The sequence below is a fragment of the Pleurodeles waltl genome, chromosome 8 (assembly GCF_031143425.1).
Source record: "Pleurodeles waltl isolate 20211129_DDA chromosome 8, aPleWal1.hap1.20221129, whole genome shotgun sequence".
Classification (NCBI taxonomy): Eukaryota; Metazoa; Chordata; class Amphibia; order Caudata; family Salamandridae; genus Pleurodeles; species Pleurodeles waltl.
In genome coordinates this window covers 712,228,560-712,247,033 of record NC_090447.1, presented here as the reverse complement: position 1 = coordinate 712,247,033, position 18,474 = coordinate 712,228,560, and the positions used below count along the sequence as shown (strand labels likewise).

General features: G+C 44.0%; 1 protein-coding gene across 4 annotated transcripts in view; it reads right to left on the bottom strand.

Moving 5' to 3' along the window:
* The window catches only part of TBC1D23 (TBC1 domain family member 23), a 552,903-nt gene that overhangs the window by 96,001 nt on the left and 438,428 nt on the right, over window positions 1-18,474 (bottom strand). For all 4 annotated transcript variants that reach the window (XM_069204869.1, XM_069204866.1, XM_069204868.1 and 1 more), the window contains one exon: window positions 1,643-1,731. In XM_069204869.1, coding sequence (XP_069060970.1) covers window positions 1,643-1,731 — 89 coding nt within the window. The remainder of the gene's footprint in view (window positions 1-1,642; window positions 1,732-18,474) is intronic.

Sequence of the window (18,474 nt, the reverse complement as noted above, 5' to 3'; positions counted from 1 at the left end):
CGGACTTGGGAACAGATCCAGAAAACCCAGCAGGGCCATAGTGAGGTTACACCACCGAAGGTCCAGATTGGGCTTCTCTCTGCTCCTTGGGGCCCGTAGGCAAGCCATAAGGAGCCAGTGTGGTGTCAAAAACGAGGAACATTGCATTCTGAATAACCTGACTGAATCTGTTGAGGAGTTGCCCTGGGCCCGGGAAATTCAGGCTGGCACTAAGTAGAAATAGGAACAGGCTCTGCAGAACAACTTGGAAAGCGGGCCCGGGAGGCACAATGACAAACTTGCGCCCTCTAAGGAGACTGCAAGTAACGGGACCGGTCCAGGACCTGCTTGGACTTATTTTGTTTTTTCTTGTACTTACCCAAACACTTGGGCATCGACAACAACCTGGAGCGGGTACAACTTCGGAAGTGAGATCTGGATCACCCCTGTTACTTCGATCAATGTGGGGTCTTCTGATGTTTGACAACAAAGAGCTTTACCTTGCGCACCGGACAGCCTTTGGGTGCATCAAGGCACGGTATCTGCACGTCTTAGAGTTGTGTTCTGATCCCAGAAACCACACGCAAACCAAGTTGGAGTTCAGTCACAGAAATGTGTTTGGGACATTCTTAAGAAGGCTCCAGACTTGACACTGGTGGAAACATTTTTTGGAGAAAAAAAAATGATGAAAACTTTGAAAGTAACAATCTAAAGAGACGATGGGCAGTTCTGGTTCAGTGTTTGCTGGTGTGGAAAGAAAGGAATTGATGTCAGCGTCCATTGGTGGTGCCTATTCAGGGCCACACATGTCACTTAAGGCACGGAACAACTGATGTGGAACCACTGGCATACTTGCTGGCACACAGAGGTACTGCCTAAGATTGTCCAGGTAAAGTGCCACACCTAGGGGAATATTTAAAAGGTGAGGACTCTACGTTTAGAAGTCTTTAAAAGAAAAATAAGTATTCTGGGATCCACGCATGCAGTTGGGAATATTTGACATTTATGACTATTAGGGAAGATCCTACAATGCAGAAAGAAGTGTGACAGACTGGTAGATATGAAATGTTGAAACCAAACTTCGTAAGAAGACTGGGAATGTGTGAAGGCCAGACTTTTCTGGTGGAAAACTAGAAGATGGATGAACTAAGGTAACCTGATGTTCTAACACCCTAGACTTAAGTTACAGTTGTAGAGAAGAGTCACAATGCACAGAATACCTGAACAAGGATCTGAGCCTTCACTGGCCGGTCAATCGAGTATGTAAATACTTGGACTCCTGACAGTCTTCGTTCCAGCACTTTGGTGAAAACACGAGAGATAGCTAGCCTGAACATCAAGACCCTGAACTGAACGACCCACTGTAAACCTCAAGTAAAGCCTCTGAGCAACAAGAACTGGAAGATGGAAGGTTGCATCCAGGGTATAAACAAACACATTCTATACACTTTTTCCCTAATTCTTTATCACACTGGTAGGGGTGGAGGGGGGAGGGGGGGGGGGGGATTTAATCAGGATGTGTTGCTTATTACATCAAGTACAAAGTGGGAGAGACGTTTGTATTTAGATTTCAAATAACTGTTTCAATAAGCAAATGTGAATTTAAACACTTGAAAAAGTAGTTTTTTTTTATTTTATGAAATCGCAAGCATGTACAACATACCAGTGTCATTTTCTTCTTCATCCCCAATGCTGAATACTGGTTTCAGACCACGGTATGGCTTTCCCAGTCTGTCGCTGCTGCTGACGTGTCTTAATAGAAAAAATTAAAAAATGTTTTTCTTTTTAACATTAAGGATCATATTTCAAGCAACATGCAACAGCATGCACTGGTCAACCACTGTGGTTAGATATGATTAAAACAAATGCAAACTGTCTTCCGCAAACAACCCAGAGATGGATGCACATTTAGTAAAGGTTAAAACGTGTTAATTACCAAGTCAAATATCATGTGACAAAAATAAGTACTTTAACGGCCCATTATGTCTTGTTCAGAACTTAAATTAAATCTGCCCCTTTGTGCCAAAGCTTCAGGAGGAAAAAAAAATTGGCTGCAAAGTTGTGCAGTATGCACACAAAAAAAGATCATAGGAGCTGGCAAATCATCGTTTTATGTAAAAAAGAAAAATTAATGAAAAAAGTAAAAATTGCACTTTTGAGTACTGCAATATTACTCATTGACAACATTGGACAACATTCGGAAACCTATTTCAGAACTTCCCAGAAATCACTGATTATCTCTTAATCTGGGGAGAGGGGCTCACATTTAGAGGCAATCAATTAGGATCAAGATGATCTTATATTAGGGTTGCCTATTACATACAGCGGTTACCACAGTAAAGATCTGCATTCTCTGTCAATGGAGCTCCGACCCCTTCCCTCCTCCCCCCAATAAAGAATGGTTCGCGACGATGTACCAGACGGCCTCTTATGAGCGGGGCAACTACAATCTGCGGGACAGGACAGAGACCTTCCTCCTCACCTGAGCACCCTTTCTCTGGGACGGTACCCACTAGCTTATTGTTATGGACACCCTTGATTCCCTATTGGGGGGGGGGGGGGGCAGGGTGCTATGCTACGCTGCCACAGGGACTCTGCACTGGCCACGTCCCTCGGGGGTGCGTACCCATTTCCCACTTTACAATTTTCATCACTATCTTCCCCTCTGCCTCTCATTTCCTTATGCTTCCGCTCTTATTTCCCTTCTGCGTATTCTGTTATATCCTGTTCTTCACACCTGTGCACAGATGTGGAGCCAGGCGACATCCTCGGAACTGCCCTTCCTTGACCTCCGAGGGTCACAGCTTTGTGGGACCGCCACAGGCTATGCATCCAATGCTATGTTTAATTTTCCAATGTATATCTGGCACTGTATGATTGCTTCATGTATCAAACATCTTGTCACCCGCCTCATTCCCCTACCCCTTTTTTGATATTTCAATAAAGAATTGTGAAAAAAGACTATATTATATTTAGGGCAAAGTTAGGGCTAGGATGCATTGATGCTAAAGGTTCTAAACAATAGTTGTCATAGGTTTCAAAGTATTTCTCATAACAAATGCAGAAAATAAAGTATCACACTGTAGAAAAAAATAAGGACAGTTTCAAAGGAAATAAGTGATAGATACTGTTTGTTTTAAGTATCAAATCTGTTTAATGGGTTTTAGCACAAAAGTCAGTGGCCAGCGAGGTGCTTTGTATGGCAGTTTGTAAATACAGCATAACTGAAAAGGCACCCTTCCCAACCCCATATCCCTCGCGTTACAGGCCTTCCCCGCATGAACAAATACTGCTTTAGGGAAACGTTGTTTAAAAAACGACAGTGATTAATTACCAGAAAGCGCATTTCGATACTAGGTATATATTTAAGATGACTTTTCAATGAAGAGGATTTCACTGAAAAAGTCTCATTAAGATGGAATTTCAACAAAATGTAATCGGAAGGAATGACACAGATCCATTATGACAAGAATGTCACTAAAAGAAAATGTTTCTTTGTGGACGTGATGTGTCAGAATGTACATTAACTTAGATGTAGTTTTCTAGTGACATCTCATTTTGACCAAATCCCTTCAATATCTTTGAGGCACACATATGGCCTACCCATGAAGCAGAGAAGGGAATATTTACAGGTATAAACACTGCAGAGTGGACTCTAAAAACAAAACTGTCGCCATTCCAGAGGATTCATGCGTTCTGCTGTGTTTTCAGCAACACCTATTTTATCCTGGAGCCACTGGCAAACTGAGGCAGTATGAATAACAAGGAGAAACAGGTATGCCTGACCTCAATGTAATAATATGGGAAAAGACACACCCAAAGCAGTTTTGCTCATACACAGACGATACATATTTTTAAATGTTTTGACGGAACCGGTTGAAGTCCCCAACCCAGTTAATGAGGTAATCATGTACAAAGGGGTTCACTGGAAAACACTGTTCATGAAACTGTCCTGCAAGTTACCCACTCTAACTTTGGGAAACGCAAGGCTCTGATGACAATCTTAAGGGTAGCACTTGGACCTCATATTTTCACACACTATATAAAAAAATGGAAGTAAACTGGACTCAAATTAACGGGATCAGTACAAAAATGTTAAAACAATAGGATGCCAATTTCCCCAAAAAATATATGTATGAAATGTTAAACAGATTCCATTTTGAATTGCTGATACTTAATAAACAAGACTTTGCCCACCAAGACCATTGCCAGAAAGAATTAGAAGTCCTACACTAGAAATATGCGGTGTAGGCATTCCCTACCTTCTACTGCTGAGCCGACCCCCACAGCCCAGATCGAGGAAGAATTATAGCACCGCAATGATGCAGGAAACTGAGAGTAGACACAAAACTTCAAAACCATGAAGATTATGAAAAATAATGATGAAAACCCTTGTACATTTCCCTCTGCCAAAGGTGCTTTTACTAGGGAATCACTCAGAACTGCAATTACCTGGGGACCCTGTCTCTGAAGAATGACTGCCATGAGACCAGAACTTTTTGTGGATTTTAGGCTTATGGTTAGGCCTTTGAATTGGTAGTGCTGCCCTGCCTGAAAATCTTAGATACTACCTGTGATTCAGGACGTGGAAGAAGACGTTTTGATGTTCAAGGGAGGTGAGCTACTTGCGTTCCTGCAGCAACACAATCCTCCCATTTTCTGCCTTGCAAGGAATAATTGGACAGAAGGATTTCCCGCTTCAGTTTTTGCAGATGCAGGTGAAGCTCATACTTGGGTAGGTGACCAGGTGTTTTCTGTATGAGTTCTAGAGTGTGCTCGGACTACACAATCTGGACTATCATGCAGTCAATTGTAATTCAGGTCCACTCTGAAGAAATTAGGAAAATAAGTAAGGGGTGGTTGGAATCCTTGAACTAATCACAGGCACTGATAATCACTCTGGGCTTCATTCCACTGTCTTTTCTGCCATCAAGCCACCAAAGACAGGAACCAGCCATATACAAATTAGCCGTAGTCCTGTTCCAATAGGAACAGTCCAACGCAAACTGCCAGGCACCCTCAGAATAGTAATACAATAGTACAATAGTAATACAAGCATCCCAAACCCGTTTTGGCCTAGTTAGACCATGTCACTGATTTATAGCATGAGTCCTCTGACACAGTGATCATGGGATCTGCCAGGGCACGTGCTTTCTGAATGGGAATACAATCACAACCAGACTAGTTTCAGCCTAGTTAGCCATTGTCAGTGAGATATACTTTGAGTCCTGTAAATAGTCTCAGACACTTAGAATTACTTAAGTCGCACTGTGATCAATAATTTCTTGCTCACAAAGCCTTCCCCGACAGGAACTAGCCTTATGCCTATGCTGTCTGAAGTGGTCCAAATGAAGCAGGACCAAGCCTAACAGCTGTGTCAGATCCCCTCGGAATTGAATTACAAACAACCACTTTCAAATCCACAAACAGGACTAGTAAATGCATTTATACCTTCAGCGGCAGCTGGAAGTAAGAGAATGGAGCCTCCAAAACTGCAGTGAAAAGGATTAATCATCTCTCTTTGACTGGGTTACTTCTGTAAATGAAAATACAGGTGGTCTCCTCATCAAAGTTTCTTTCAATGCGGGGTGTTCCTGCTCAACAACGGAATGTCCACTAGCGGTTTGGTCATCATCGGTGAGAGTAAAGTCTTCACAGGTCATGTGGTTGGCGACAGAGCGATCGTTCTCAGTTCTGTCAACAGTGGAGACTCCACATCGATGACTGTTCAGCCAGGAAGACTAACTGGGCCCCTGAAGAGCTGGCTACTCAAGGTATTCTGTGCACAGATTGCTCCACAGTCTTTCTGATACCATTTGAGAAGGAAGCTTGTTTTCCTTATTGTGGAAACCTTTTGTGTGTTGTGTGTTGTGTGTTTTTAACTGTAAACATGTGGAAGGGCAAGACACTATGCAAAGGCTATCAGCATTACAAATTACATTGCTACTTTATTACACTAAATGTTTCCGGAATTCAAACACAAGCGGCAATCATTCAACTCTTACTACCATAATTGAAAATCCTAGGATGGTGAGCAATATTTTCTGAAAGTAATTAAAACAAACTTGGCATACGAAAGTAAACAAGTGAAAGGAGAAGTATCCAATGCACTATCCAATTACAAAGAGCTGTTCAACTAGAAAGATGTATGCATTTGACTCGCTTTGAATGCAAACAGGCCTTCTTGTCTTGCAGACTAGTTCCTCTCAAGCACAGAATTACAGTAGTTAAGATCGTCTTGCAGCATCTTCATACTAATCAGAAGTGAAGTTTAAATAAGCTATCAAGTGAAACATTTGTTGAGGTAAAAGTGAGACCAAAGGAAATTTTAAATGTAAAATCTGTGATGAGATTCAAGCAAGCGGGGAGGGTCATGAAGGCGATATGTTGCTGACTCTCAGAAAAGACTAGCACGCCACTCTTGAGATCTTACACTGCATAACTTTTAAGCTGTCAACTATAGGCTTCTTTAATTAATCCTAAGAGACATGAGGTGAAATGGGAAACAAGGTTTCTAATGTGGCATTTTATAAGCCCTGGGAAACAAAACTACTCCAGTCCTCCTCAACACGAATTTGCTCCCAACTGGAGGCTGTTAAAGCTTGAGCATTCAGTGGCAGGCCTATTCTTATTATCACAGAGGTCAATATTGAATGTTGTGCAAATGGGCATTTGCCATTTTATTAATATTACTATTAAATATCCCTAGGACTGTCAAGAAAGATCTGACTTTAAACCTAACAGCTATCTTAATCCATCTTGCAACTCTGTACTAAGAGTGAGGTAAGGAGCCTTGAGAGAGTCACCAAAATTACAAGCTAAATTCTGAGAGAGTATGATCATAATAGGTGGGTATGTCAATGCACTGCAAAACTTCTTTCTACTGAAGAAAATGTTTAACTAGCCACACCTTTTTAGTCCTCATCTAAAAGAAGTTAACAAGGAGAATGGCTAAGCATGCCACTGCAAGAAAATATGCTAGTATTGCCAAATGGTACATTTGTAGGAGAACACAGTGTGTCATACATGAACACTGAGGAAACAATATTCAAACTGCTTGGTAGGTAGTGATACTTACTAAACAGTTTCTTCCGTTTTGGTTGTTCAGTATAAACAACATAGATAGGAGAGGCCCATTTACCTCTGAGTATAGTCACTGATTTTGACATTAGTACACAAATAGGCGTGTTAGCCCTTGGACATACACTACATTGGCTCTTAAAAGTGATTCAGACCATCCTTTATCCTGGGACTACCCCTGTTGATCAAAATATCCAAAATTACCCTCTTTCTCTACAACGTGTAATTACATTGGTGTTGGTGGCAAAATTAGAGTGTGACAGTGTGGGATCAACATGAACAAACAGAACACAAGTTGATATCGTTTGGCACTAATATTTCTTATGCTAGTGTTAAATCTTGGCATCTCCTGTCCTAGATCCTCTGAAGGGAGCATATCCCGCCACTGATGACTCGTCTGGTCATGCAGGGCGGTGACTGTGTCATCTCCAGAGCAGGTATTGTGGAGGCGTTCCGTGCACCCCTACAAGAGTTTACACCACAGACCCAACCATAGACGCCCATATATACATTCCGTTTCTGGAAAAGTTTAAATCTCCCCAGACTTGAGCTGGTAGTGACTGAGGACCTGGAAGAGTAACTGGCTCTGGAAGAACTTAGAACAGCCTTGAAATCACTTCTGTGGTCTAAGGTCCCTGGGAGTGACGGGTTCCCATCGGAATTCTATCAGTCGTGCTCAGCCCCCTTAATGCCGGGTCTCCTGGAGGTCTTTCTAGAAGACATGGAGGTAGGGATTTTGCCACCTACCATATGGGAGAGCAAAATATGCATGTTACTTAAATTGGGAGGAGTCTAAGATAACCCTTCTGCTTATAGGCCTCTCACAATGATCAATTCAGAAGTGACGGTGCTTTGCAAGTTACTGGCCTGCTGCTTAGTGCCCGCATAAAAAAATTCTCTTGTCCAGTAGCATAGCAGTGGATCAATTGCCTGAACTGCTAATGGAGGGCACATTGCTCCCTGCGGAATTCCCATACATAATTCGGCAGACTGCAACAATCTGGCAACGATTTGCCCATGCAGTCTTCAAGCGAGCCCCATTCCATAGGGAGTTTACAGTCTGGACATTAAAACTGGTCCGACAGATGGACGGGATGTCCTTCGGAGCATAGTGGGATGGAGGGTGTACCTATTTGGGGAATTTATACCCATGGGAGACTTATCTTCTTCCAGGAGGCTTTCCAGGAATTCTCTCTCTGGCCTGGCCAAAATTGCCAGAGCACCCTGGTCATTCAACCGAGTAGTGCCTGAACCTACCCAAACACGGAATTATTTTGTCCTGCGGTTCTGGATGTCATCTGATCATACTACTGTATAGAGCTATGCATGCTGATGCAGAGGAGACCACTCCGCAGGCCCACACCTTGATGCTCCCTTAGAAGCGGGGGACTGGACACAGGTCAACAAGCTCACACATTCGGTTTCATGTAATGCTTGCTTTCAACTCATACACTGTAATTTTCTTCATAGAACGTATTTTATACCCAGGGACATACATCACATAGCCCCATAATGACCTAATAGTTTTTCCTGCTGCGGGGTGGGTGATGCCGATTTCCTCCATTTAGCCTGGCAATGCAGGATGATACAGGACTTCTGGACTCAGGTAGTCATAGGTTCACACATTTAAACATGGAATGTACACCGTAGTGTTGTCTGTTGGGCAATGTTAAGTGCCCGAAGGGCATGAAGTTACTGTGCAAGTTCCAAAAATGGTGTTAGTCTTAGCCGGTTGGAGGGTAGCTATTACATGGGTGGGACAGAGGGTTCCCGAAATTGAACAATGGCACAGGGATGTGATGGAGTGGACCTTGGCGGAGGAGATTCACATGCAGCGCGGTGGATGCGATGAGAGGGTGGTAGATGATCTGTGTGGAGAAATATGTGCACAACCTTACTAGACCCGGACTCTGAAATGGTGTCGGAAGACAGTAATAGCACGACTGAATGAGCATGGAGTTGCATGGGGACGTATGAACAGCACGGAGTACACAGTTTGCATCTTCACTAACAAAAGGGGGCATTGGCAAGCTATGTCTGACTCTCCCGAGAATGCACTTATTTGGCCCATAGCCTTGGCCACCGCAATGTCATATTGCATCATGTGTGTATTTTCGTTCACCATGCATATCATTGACTGCTGCTTTACGTAGTGTTGTTTGTTATAAAAATGAAAAATGAAGGTATTTTAAAAAATCTAGCACTAAATGACAGATCCGCATTTTCCCCAATTATGAATATTTTTTTTTTGTCTTTTCCCAAAAAATTTCATGTAATTACACAAAACCAAATTATGGAAATTTCACATACCCGTACCAGGGCCCAGGCAAGTAAGAGGATTCTAAAAGGTAACATCCAAGCAAGCCAGATTACGTAGTTTGACAGGGACTGTAGAATTAACAAATCAATGATTTGGAATGAATTATGCACTTGCTTGAACAATGTATATAGCGAACACCTTGCAAAATATATAAGTAACCAAAAAGCCAACAAACTTCGAAGAAGTAAGAAAAAGGTTTAGAAAAGGCATTGCCGTAAAGGAATGTACAAATCTATAGAGCTCATCTTCTTTATCTTTTGTTTTTAAGTGGATAGTTCAGACAGGCCTTATTCCCAAATCATAAACGGGTTTAGTGTTTAAAGAAGAAGTAACTCACCTTTGGTAATCCTCTTTCTGGTATAGTTTACTGAACCACAGATTTGTCACCTTAAAAGATTCGCCTGGCATTGGACTGATTCCAGAAAATTTGAAGCAGTACCTCTGCGCACCAGAGGTAGCAGCAGGACAGAATGGACAAAATTCCCACATACTGGACCTAACTGTCCAGACAGTAATGCTTTGTGAATGTATGGTGTGACGCCCACGTTGCCACATGACAAATATCTAGGACAGGCACTCTCATGCTAACACAGTAGTAGCAGCCTGGGTTCTGGTCTAATTAACCTGCAAGCCTTCAGGAGGCTGCTTCATCGCTAATGCACAGCATATCCTGATGCAGAATAGGATCCAATAAGAGATGGTTATTTTCTACAACCCTTTACCCTTTCTTGTTCCTGTGACCACAACAAAGAGTTGATCATCCATTTGATGTTCTTTTGTACAATCAGTGCAGAAACTGGAAGCTCCCTTAGGATCCAGACGATATAGTATCTCCTCTTCCATAGACTCGTGAGGTGGAGCAAAGAACGTCAAAAGAGTGATGGTTTGTCTGACTTTAAAGATAGATACTCCCTTTCATAAAAAGGAGGCATGAGTCCGAAAAAACAGCTTTTCTGGGTTGAAATTGGCATACAGAGGTTTAACGGAGAGGGCTTGAAGTTTGCTCGCTCACCCTCCATGGTGAGGTTATAGCAATCAAGAAGTCAGTCTTAAGAATGACATGAGAGGATAGCTATGCATAGGTTCGAATGGGGAACACATGAAAGGTCACACCTAAATCTAAGTCCCGTTGAGGAATAATGAAAGGTGAAGGGGGAACAATACTGTAGCTCTTTGAGGAAACGCATCACAACTGGTGATTTAAACAAAGGCCAGAATAGACTGTAGGTACCCTTTTACTGTGCCCAAAGCAAAGCCTTCCTGGGCTAAGGACAACACAAACAACAAATCCTTGGATAACTTGGCATGAAGTGGGTTGACCTATTAGGTCCTACAAGGTCACAAACTTGTCCCAACAGCAGGTGTATACAGATTTAGTGGATGGAAGCCTTGCTGCCAAAATAACATTAACGTCTTCCGAAGGGAGTCAAAAAATGCTCAATTACTGTCGTTCAATCTCCAGGTATCGAGGTGGAGGAATGTTATGCAGGTTCGGGTGCAGAACCCTACCATGCTTCTGTGACAGGCAATCCTCCCGAAGGGGAAGTCTGATTGGAGGATTGATGCTCAAGAGCAGGATTTTGGGATATCATACTCTCCGTGCCCAATCCAGGGCCACTAAGATGACCTGGGCCCTATCGGTTCTTATCTTCTTCAGAACTTGGTGCAGGAGTGGTAACAGCAGGAAGGCGTACAGGAGTCCCGGGTTCCACTCTGCACAGAATGCATTTCCTAGCAAGAGTTACTTTGGAAGCATCAATACGTACAAGTGCTGTTGTTGCTACATTCAGACGTGCATACAACCATATATACACACATTCATGCACACATGCAGACAACACACACACACACAACACCCCCCACCCTCCTCCCCTTTCAGATGATCAACTTACCTGTTCCGGGGTGGAGATCATCTGGCAGGGAACGGGAAGGGGTGCTTTCACCCCCAGCAGCGCCCCACCAGCAGGGCACCGCCAGGCCATATTATTGCTTATGACTCGGCAGGCAGTGTACTTCTCGCGGGGCAGGTAGTGGAACTGCCCCAGCACCTCCGTCCGCCAACTGCTGGATTTCCGCCCCAAAGTGTGGCGGAAATTCAGCACTCCCCGTAATATGGTGAGCGGAAGACCGCCAGCACTGGCGCTCTCCTGGCACCCGCGGCTTTGGCGGTCTTCAAGGAAGACCGCCAAAGTCATAATGACCACCTAAGTCATGAATTGTGGAGGTGAAAACTCAACATCCAAAAGTGTGTTTTCCTTTTGTCTCTGTGTCAGGAGGAACAGACAGGAAAGTATTCAGGTTTATTTTACGGGTTGAAGGCTGCATCATCAGTCTCAAAGGGGAGGGATGCTGAGTGAGAAAATTATGGTCCCCAGATGCAAGGCAGTGACAGTGTTCAATCTGGTGGTTGTCTGGGGGTCCTGTGCAGGGCTTAGCCCAGGTCCCTAAAATGTGTCAATTAGGACCTTGTTAAAAGGGGCAGAGAGACTCTGAAGAGGTTTGACCAGGCTGGAGGACCTCATCTCCTGGGTTGAGTGCTGGAGGTCAAGGATTTCCAACGCTCTTCGCATTACTATTGCAAAAGACAAACTCTGTTGAGTAGCAGGGCCCGGAGGAACGAACAAGACAGTATTTGCAGACATGTCTAGACCACTAGTATCTTGAAGATCAGCATAACAATTGTCGTCATTGTGGGGTTCACCAATTTCATCCCCTGCAACGTGACAGCCATTGTCCAACTCAGTGCCAAAGATATCATGAATAAACTGATTCCGTCCTTGGGCTGTGGGAACAGCTGTCAGTATCAGAGGGATCGCCTGTCTTGGGTGGGAAATAGCTATGTCAAGGACGGCTTACTAGCTGGACAGCATTATTAGCTGGCTGGCATCGTTTAGTACAGCGTCAATCTTTCTTATTCCAGCCCAGAATGCAGTACAGGGAGACGGACAAATAACAGAGTCTAAATGGATCTGGGCACTGTGCCAGAGAGCCCGAATGGTGACGAGAGCTCCCATCGGTTGGAGCCCAGTTGAGTGTTCTATCGGCTCCTTAGGACCGAAGGTGTACCACAGTTAGTCAATTGTGCAAAAATAAGGATCATTGTCTCATAAAACTCCTGTAACTTTTGAGGAGCCTCTACAGTCCTAGGAATCTAAGGCTCGTGCAGGGCGTGTTCAGGAATAGGCTCTGCAGAACGACTGCAGGAGCGGATCCTAGAGGAGTGATGAAACCCTTCCACCCTCTCTAGTGACTTAGAGTGGCGCAATAAGGTTGAATCCAGCTTGAACTTCTTGTTCGACTTACCTAAGGTGGCTCTTGATGACAACTTGTTGCAGAAATGGTTTCTTTTGTAGAATTAGGTCTCCACTGCAACTTCAACAAATGCAAAGCCTTAGTATGTCGAGCGACTAACAGCTTGGCGCCTCTTGCTAGTGGATGGTTTCGGGTGCATCTAGGCACAGCCATGAAAAATAGTAAGAATTATATATATATATGGAAAATGTCACTTACCCAGTGTACATCTGTTCGTGGCATTAGTCGCTGCAGATTCACATGCTGTGCACATCCCGCCATCTGGTGTTGGGCTCGGAGTGTTACAAGTTGTTTTTCTTCGAAGAAGTCTTTTCGAGTCACGGGACCGAGGGACTCCTCCCATTTCGACTCCATTGCGCATGGGTGTCGACTCCATCTTAGATTGTTTTCCCCGCAGAGGGTGAGGTAGGAGTTGTGTATGCTAGTAATAGTGCCCATGCAATGGAGTGAATACGTATGTACATAATGAAGTTTAAAGTACTCTATTTACAAATTTACAAATGTTCAAGATCAACTTCTAAACGGCTACAGGCTCCGGGGGAGGCGGGTGGGCGCATGTGAATCTGCAGCGACTAATGCCACGAACAGATGTACACTGGGTAAGTGACATTTTCCGTTTGATGGCATGTGTAGCTGCAGATACACATGCTGTGCATAGACTAGTAAGCAGTTATCTCCCCAAAAGCGGTGGTTCAGCCTGTAGGAGTTGAAGTTGTTTGAAACAATGTTCGTAGTACAGCTTGACCTACTGTGGCTTGTTGTGAAGTTAACACATCTACACAGTAGTGTTTGGTAAATGTATGAGGCGTAGACCATGTTGCTGCCTTACATATTTCGTTCATTGGAATATTTCCTAGAAAGGCCATGGTAGCACCTTCCTTTCTGGTTGAGTGTGCCTTTGGTGTAATAGGCAGCTCTCTCTTTGCTTTAAGATAGCAGGTTTGAATACACTTAACTATCCATCTAGCAATGCCTTGTTTTGAAATTGGATTTCCTGTATGAGGTTTTTGAAAGGCAATATATAATTGTTTTGTTTTTCGAATTAGTTTTGTTCTGTCCATGTAGTACATTAGCGCTCTTTTGATGTCTAATGTATGTAGTGCTCTTTCAGCTACAGAATCTGGCTGTGGGAAGAACACTGGTAATTCTACTGTTTGATTCAAGTGAAACGGTGAGATAACTTTTGGTAAAAATGTTGGATTTGTCCGTAGAACTACTTTATTCTTGTGTATTTGAATAAATGGTTCTTGTATGGTAAATGCTTGAATTTCACTTACTCTTCTTAGAGATGTGATGGCAATCAAAAATGCAACTTTCCACGTTAAGTATTGCATTTCACAAGAGTGCATGGGCTCAAAAGGCGGACCCATGAGTCGTGTTAAGACAATGTTGAGGTTCCATGAAGGAACTGGTGGTGTTCTTGGTGGTATAATTCTCTTTAGGCCTTCCATAAACGCTTTTATGACTGGTATCCTAAATAATGAAGTTGAGTGGGTAATTTGCAGGTAAGCTGAAATTGCGGTAAGATGTATCCTTATGGAAGAGAAAGCTAGTTTTGACTTTTGCAAATGTAGTAAGTATCCTACTATATCTTTTGCAGATGCGTGTAAGGGTTGGATTTGATTATTATGGCAGTAATAAACAAATCTTTTCTACTTATTTGCATAGCAGTGTCTAGTGGTAGGTTTCCTACCTTGTCTTATGACCTCCATACATTCTTGTGTGAGGTCTAAGTGTCCGAATTCTAGGATTTCAGGAGCCAAATTGCTAGATTCAGCGATGCTGGATTTGGATGTCTGATCTGTTGTTTGTGTTGTGTTAACAGATCTGGTCTGTTTGGTGGTTTGACATGAGGTACTACTGAAAGGTCTAGTAGTGTTGTGTACCAAGGTTGTCTTGCCCATGTTTTGCTATTAGTATGAGTTTGAGTTTGTTTTGACTCAACTTGTTTACTAAATATGGAAGGAGTGGGAGAGGGGGAAAAGCGTACGCAAATATCCCTGACCAGTTTATCCATAACATATTGCCCTGAGACTGATGTTGTGGGTACCTGGATGCAAAGTTTTGGCATTTTGAGTTTTCCTTTGTTGCAAATAGATCTATTTGTGGTGTTCCCCAAATTTGGAAGTAAGTGTTTAGTATTTGGGGGTGAATCTCCCATTCGTGGATCTGTTGGTGATCTCGAGAGAGATTGTCTGCTAACTGGTTCTGAATTCCTGGAATAAATTGTGCTATTAGGCAAATGTGGTTGTGAATCGCCCAATGCCATATTTTCTGTGTGAGGAGACACAACTGTGTCGAGTGTGTCCCTCCCTGTTTGTTCAGATAATACATTGTTGTCATGTTGTCTGTTTTGACAAGAATGTGTTTGTGGGTTATTATAGGTTGAAATGCTTTCAGCGCTAGAAATACTGCTAGTAGTTCTAAGTGATTTATGTGAAACTGTCACTGCTGATTGTCCCATTGTCCTTGGATGCTGTGTTGGTTGAGGTGTGCTCCCCACCCTATCATGGAAGCATCCGTTGTGATTACGAATTGAGGCACTGGGTCTTGAAAAGGCCGCCCTATGTTTAAATTTATAGTGTTCCACCATTGAAGCGAGGTGTATGTTTGGCGGGCTATCAACACTAGATCTTGAAGTTGACCCTGTGCTTGTGACCATTGTGATGCTAGGCACTGTTGTAAGGGCCGCATGTGTAATCTTGCGTTTGGGACAATGGCTATGCATGAGGACATCATGCCTAGAAGTTTCATCACTAATTTTACCTGTAACTTTTGTTTTGGGTGCATGGCTTGTATTACGTTTTGAAATGCCTGTACCCTTTGTGGACTTGGAGTGGCAATCCCTTTTGTTGTGTAGATTGTTGCTCCTAAGTATTGTTGTATTTGACACGGCTGTAGGTGTGATTTGTTGTAGTTGAGTGAGAAACCTAGCTTGTGAAGGGTTTCTATGACATACTTTGTGTGTTGTGAACACCGTTCTTGCATATTGGTTTTGATTAACCAATCGTCTAGGTAAGGGAACACATGTATTTGCTGCCTTCTGATATGAGCAGCCACTACTGCCAGGCATTTTGTAAAAAATCTTGGTGCTGTTGTTTTCCCGAATGGCAACACTTTGAACTGGTAATGTACCCCTTGGAATACAATCCTTAAGTACTTTCTGTGGGAAGGATGTATAGGTATATGTAAATATGCATCCTTGAGGTCTAGTGTTGTCATGTAGTCTTGTTGTTTGAGCAATGGGATCACGTCTTGCAGTGTCACCATGTGAAAGTGATCTGATTTGATGTAGATGTTTAATGTTCTTAGATCTAATATAGGTCTTAGAGTTTTATCTGTTTTGGGTATGAGAAAGTACAGGGAGTAAACTCCTGTTCCTCTCTGATGAATTGGTACTAGCTCTATTGCATCTTTTTGCAACAACGCTTGGACCTCCAGTTGTAAAAGATCTGTGTGTTGTTTGGACATGTTGTGTGTTTTCGGTGGGACATTTGGAGGGGATTGTAGAAATTCTATGCAATAACCATGCTGGATAATGGCTAGGACCCACGTGTCTGTTGTTATTTCTTCCCATTTTTTGTAGAACTTGGTTAGTCTCCCCCCCACTGGTGTTATGTGTTGGGGATTTGTGACGTTGAAGTCACTGTTTATTTTGTGGAGTTTTGGGACTCTGGAACTTCCCTCTACTCTTTGGGACCTGCCCCCCTCTGTATTGTCCCCGAAAACGTCCCTGCTGATATTGACTCTGATAAGTGGGTCTTGTTTGTGAGGTTGAGGCTTCTGTGCTGTGTCCCCGAAACCCCCCTCAAAACTGTGTTTTCCAAAAAGTGCCTCTGCTCTGTGGGGAGTAGAGTGCGCCCATGGCTTTGGCCGTATCTGTGTCCTTTTTAAGTTTTTCGATAGCAGTGTCCACCTCCGGCCCAAACAACTGCTGTCCGTTAAATGGCATATTCAGCACAGCCTGTTGTATTTCCGGCTTGAATCCTGATGTACGCAGCCATGCGAGGCACCGTATGGCCACTGCTGTATTTACAGTCCTACCAGCTGTGTCAGCTGCATCCATTGCTGACCGTATCTGATTGTTAGAGATACTCTGTCCTTCCTCCACCACTTGTTGTGCTCTCTTTTGGAACTCTTTGGGTAGGTGTTCTATGAAATGTTGCATTTCGTCCCAATGAGCCCTATCATATCTAGCCAGCAAGGCCTGTGAGTAGGCAATGCGCCATTGGTTGGCTGCTTGTGCCGCAACCCTTTTCCCCGCAGCGTCGAACTTGCGACTTTCCTTGTCTGGAGGTGGTGTGTCTCCTGAGGTGTGAGTTCGCCCTTTTGCGAGCTGCCCCCACTACCACTGAGTCTGGTGTTAATTGCTGCATGATGTACACAGGTTCTGTTGGTGGCGGTTTGTACTTTTTCTCCACCCTTGGAGTAATGGCCCTGCCCTTCACAGGCTCCTGAAACACCTGTTTGGAGTGTTTTAGCATTCCCGGTAGCATAGGGAGACTCTGATACTGGCTATGTGTGGACGACAGTGTATTAAATAGAAAGTCATCTTCTATGGGTTCTGCGTGCAGGGTGACATTATGAAACGCAGCTGCTCTTGACACCACCTGTGTGTAGGCAGTACTGTCCTCAGGTCGTGAGGGTCTCGCTGGATAACAGTCGGGGCTGTTATCTGATACAGGCGCATCATAAAGATCCCATGCGTCGGGGTCATCTTGACTCATTCCTGTATGAGTTGGAGACTGCATCATTGGTGGAGTGGCTACCGGTGATGGTTGTGGTGAGCGTTGTGGAGATGGTGGCGGAGTTACTTGTCTTGCCACCTTTGCTTGTGGCTGCTTGTCTTTTTCTTGGAAGGCAAGTTTCCTTTTAATTTGAATTGGAGGGAGAGTACTGATCTTCCCTGTGTCTTTTTGAATGTGGAGCCTCCTTTGAGTCTAATCTGGCTCCCCTGCCTCTAGTTCCTGTCCAAATCTGTGTCCTTGCATCTGTGAGGACAGGTCCTGTTCCTCTGTGTAGGAAATCGATTTCTGCTCCGAGGCCGGATGTTTCGGTATGGAAACCTTTTCGGCAGTCTTTTTCGACTCCGAAGACACTTTTTTGCCTTTCGGCGTACTGATCTCTCGGTGCAGACTCATTTCGGTGCCGCCCTCTCGGTGTCGAGATTGCTCTGACCCGGGGTCGAGTCTGTTCTGTGCCGGTATCTTGACCGCAGTCGAATGATTTCGACACATGCATGCCCTTTTTCGGTGCCGATGTTCGGTCACCTATTTTTCGGGTTAAGCCATGGCCTGCTGGCAGTGGCGTCCCCTGGGCTTTAGTGGTTTTTCCGTGAGTTTTGTGTTGTGACGTCTTACTCACGGTTTTTGGCGTCTGTTCGGCTTCGACCTCGTCCGAGTCCGAATCCGCAATGGAGAAGGTTTCTTCTTCTTCTTCTTCTTCCAAGTGTTGTTGTCCTGCCGGCGCCGATACCATTTGTAGTCTTCTTGCTCTTCGGTCTTTTAACGTCTTCCTCGACCGAAACTCTCGGCAGGCCTCACAGGTATCCTCTTTGTGTTCTGGAGACAAACACAAATTACAGACCAAATGCTGATCTGTATAAGGATACTTGTTGTGACATTTGGGGCAGAAGCGGAATGGGGTCCGTTCCATTAGCCTTGAAGACGCACGCGGTCGGGCCGACCAGGCCCCGCCGGGGAATCGAAAACCCCGAAGGGCCACCGGAGCTCTTCCAAATTCGGTGTTGATCTGTTGTAACTAACCCGATACCGAACGCAAAC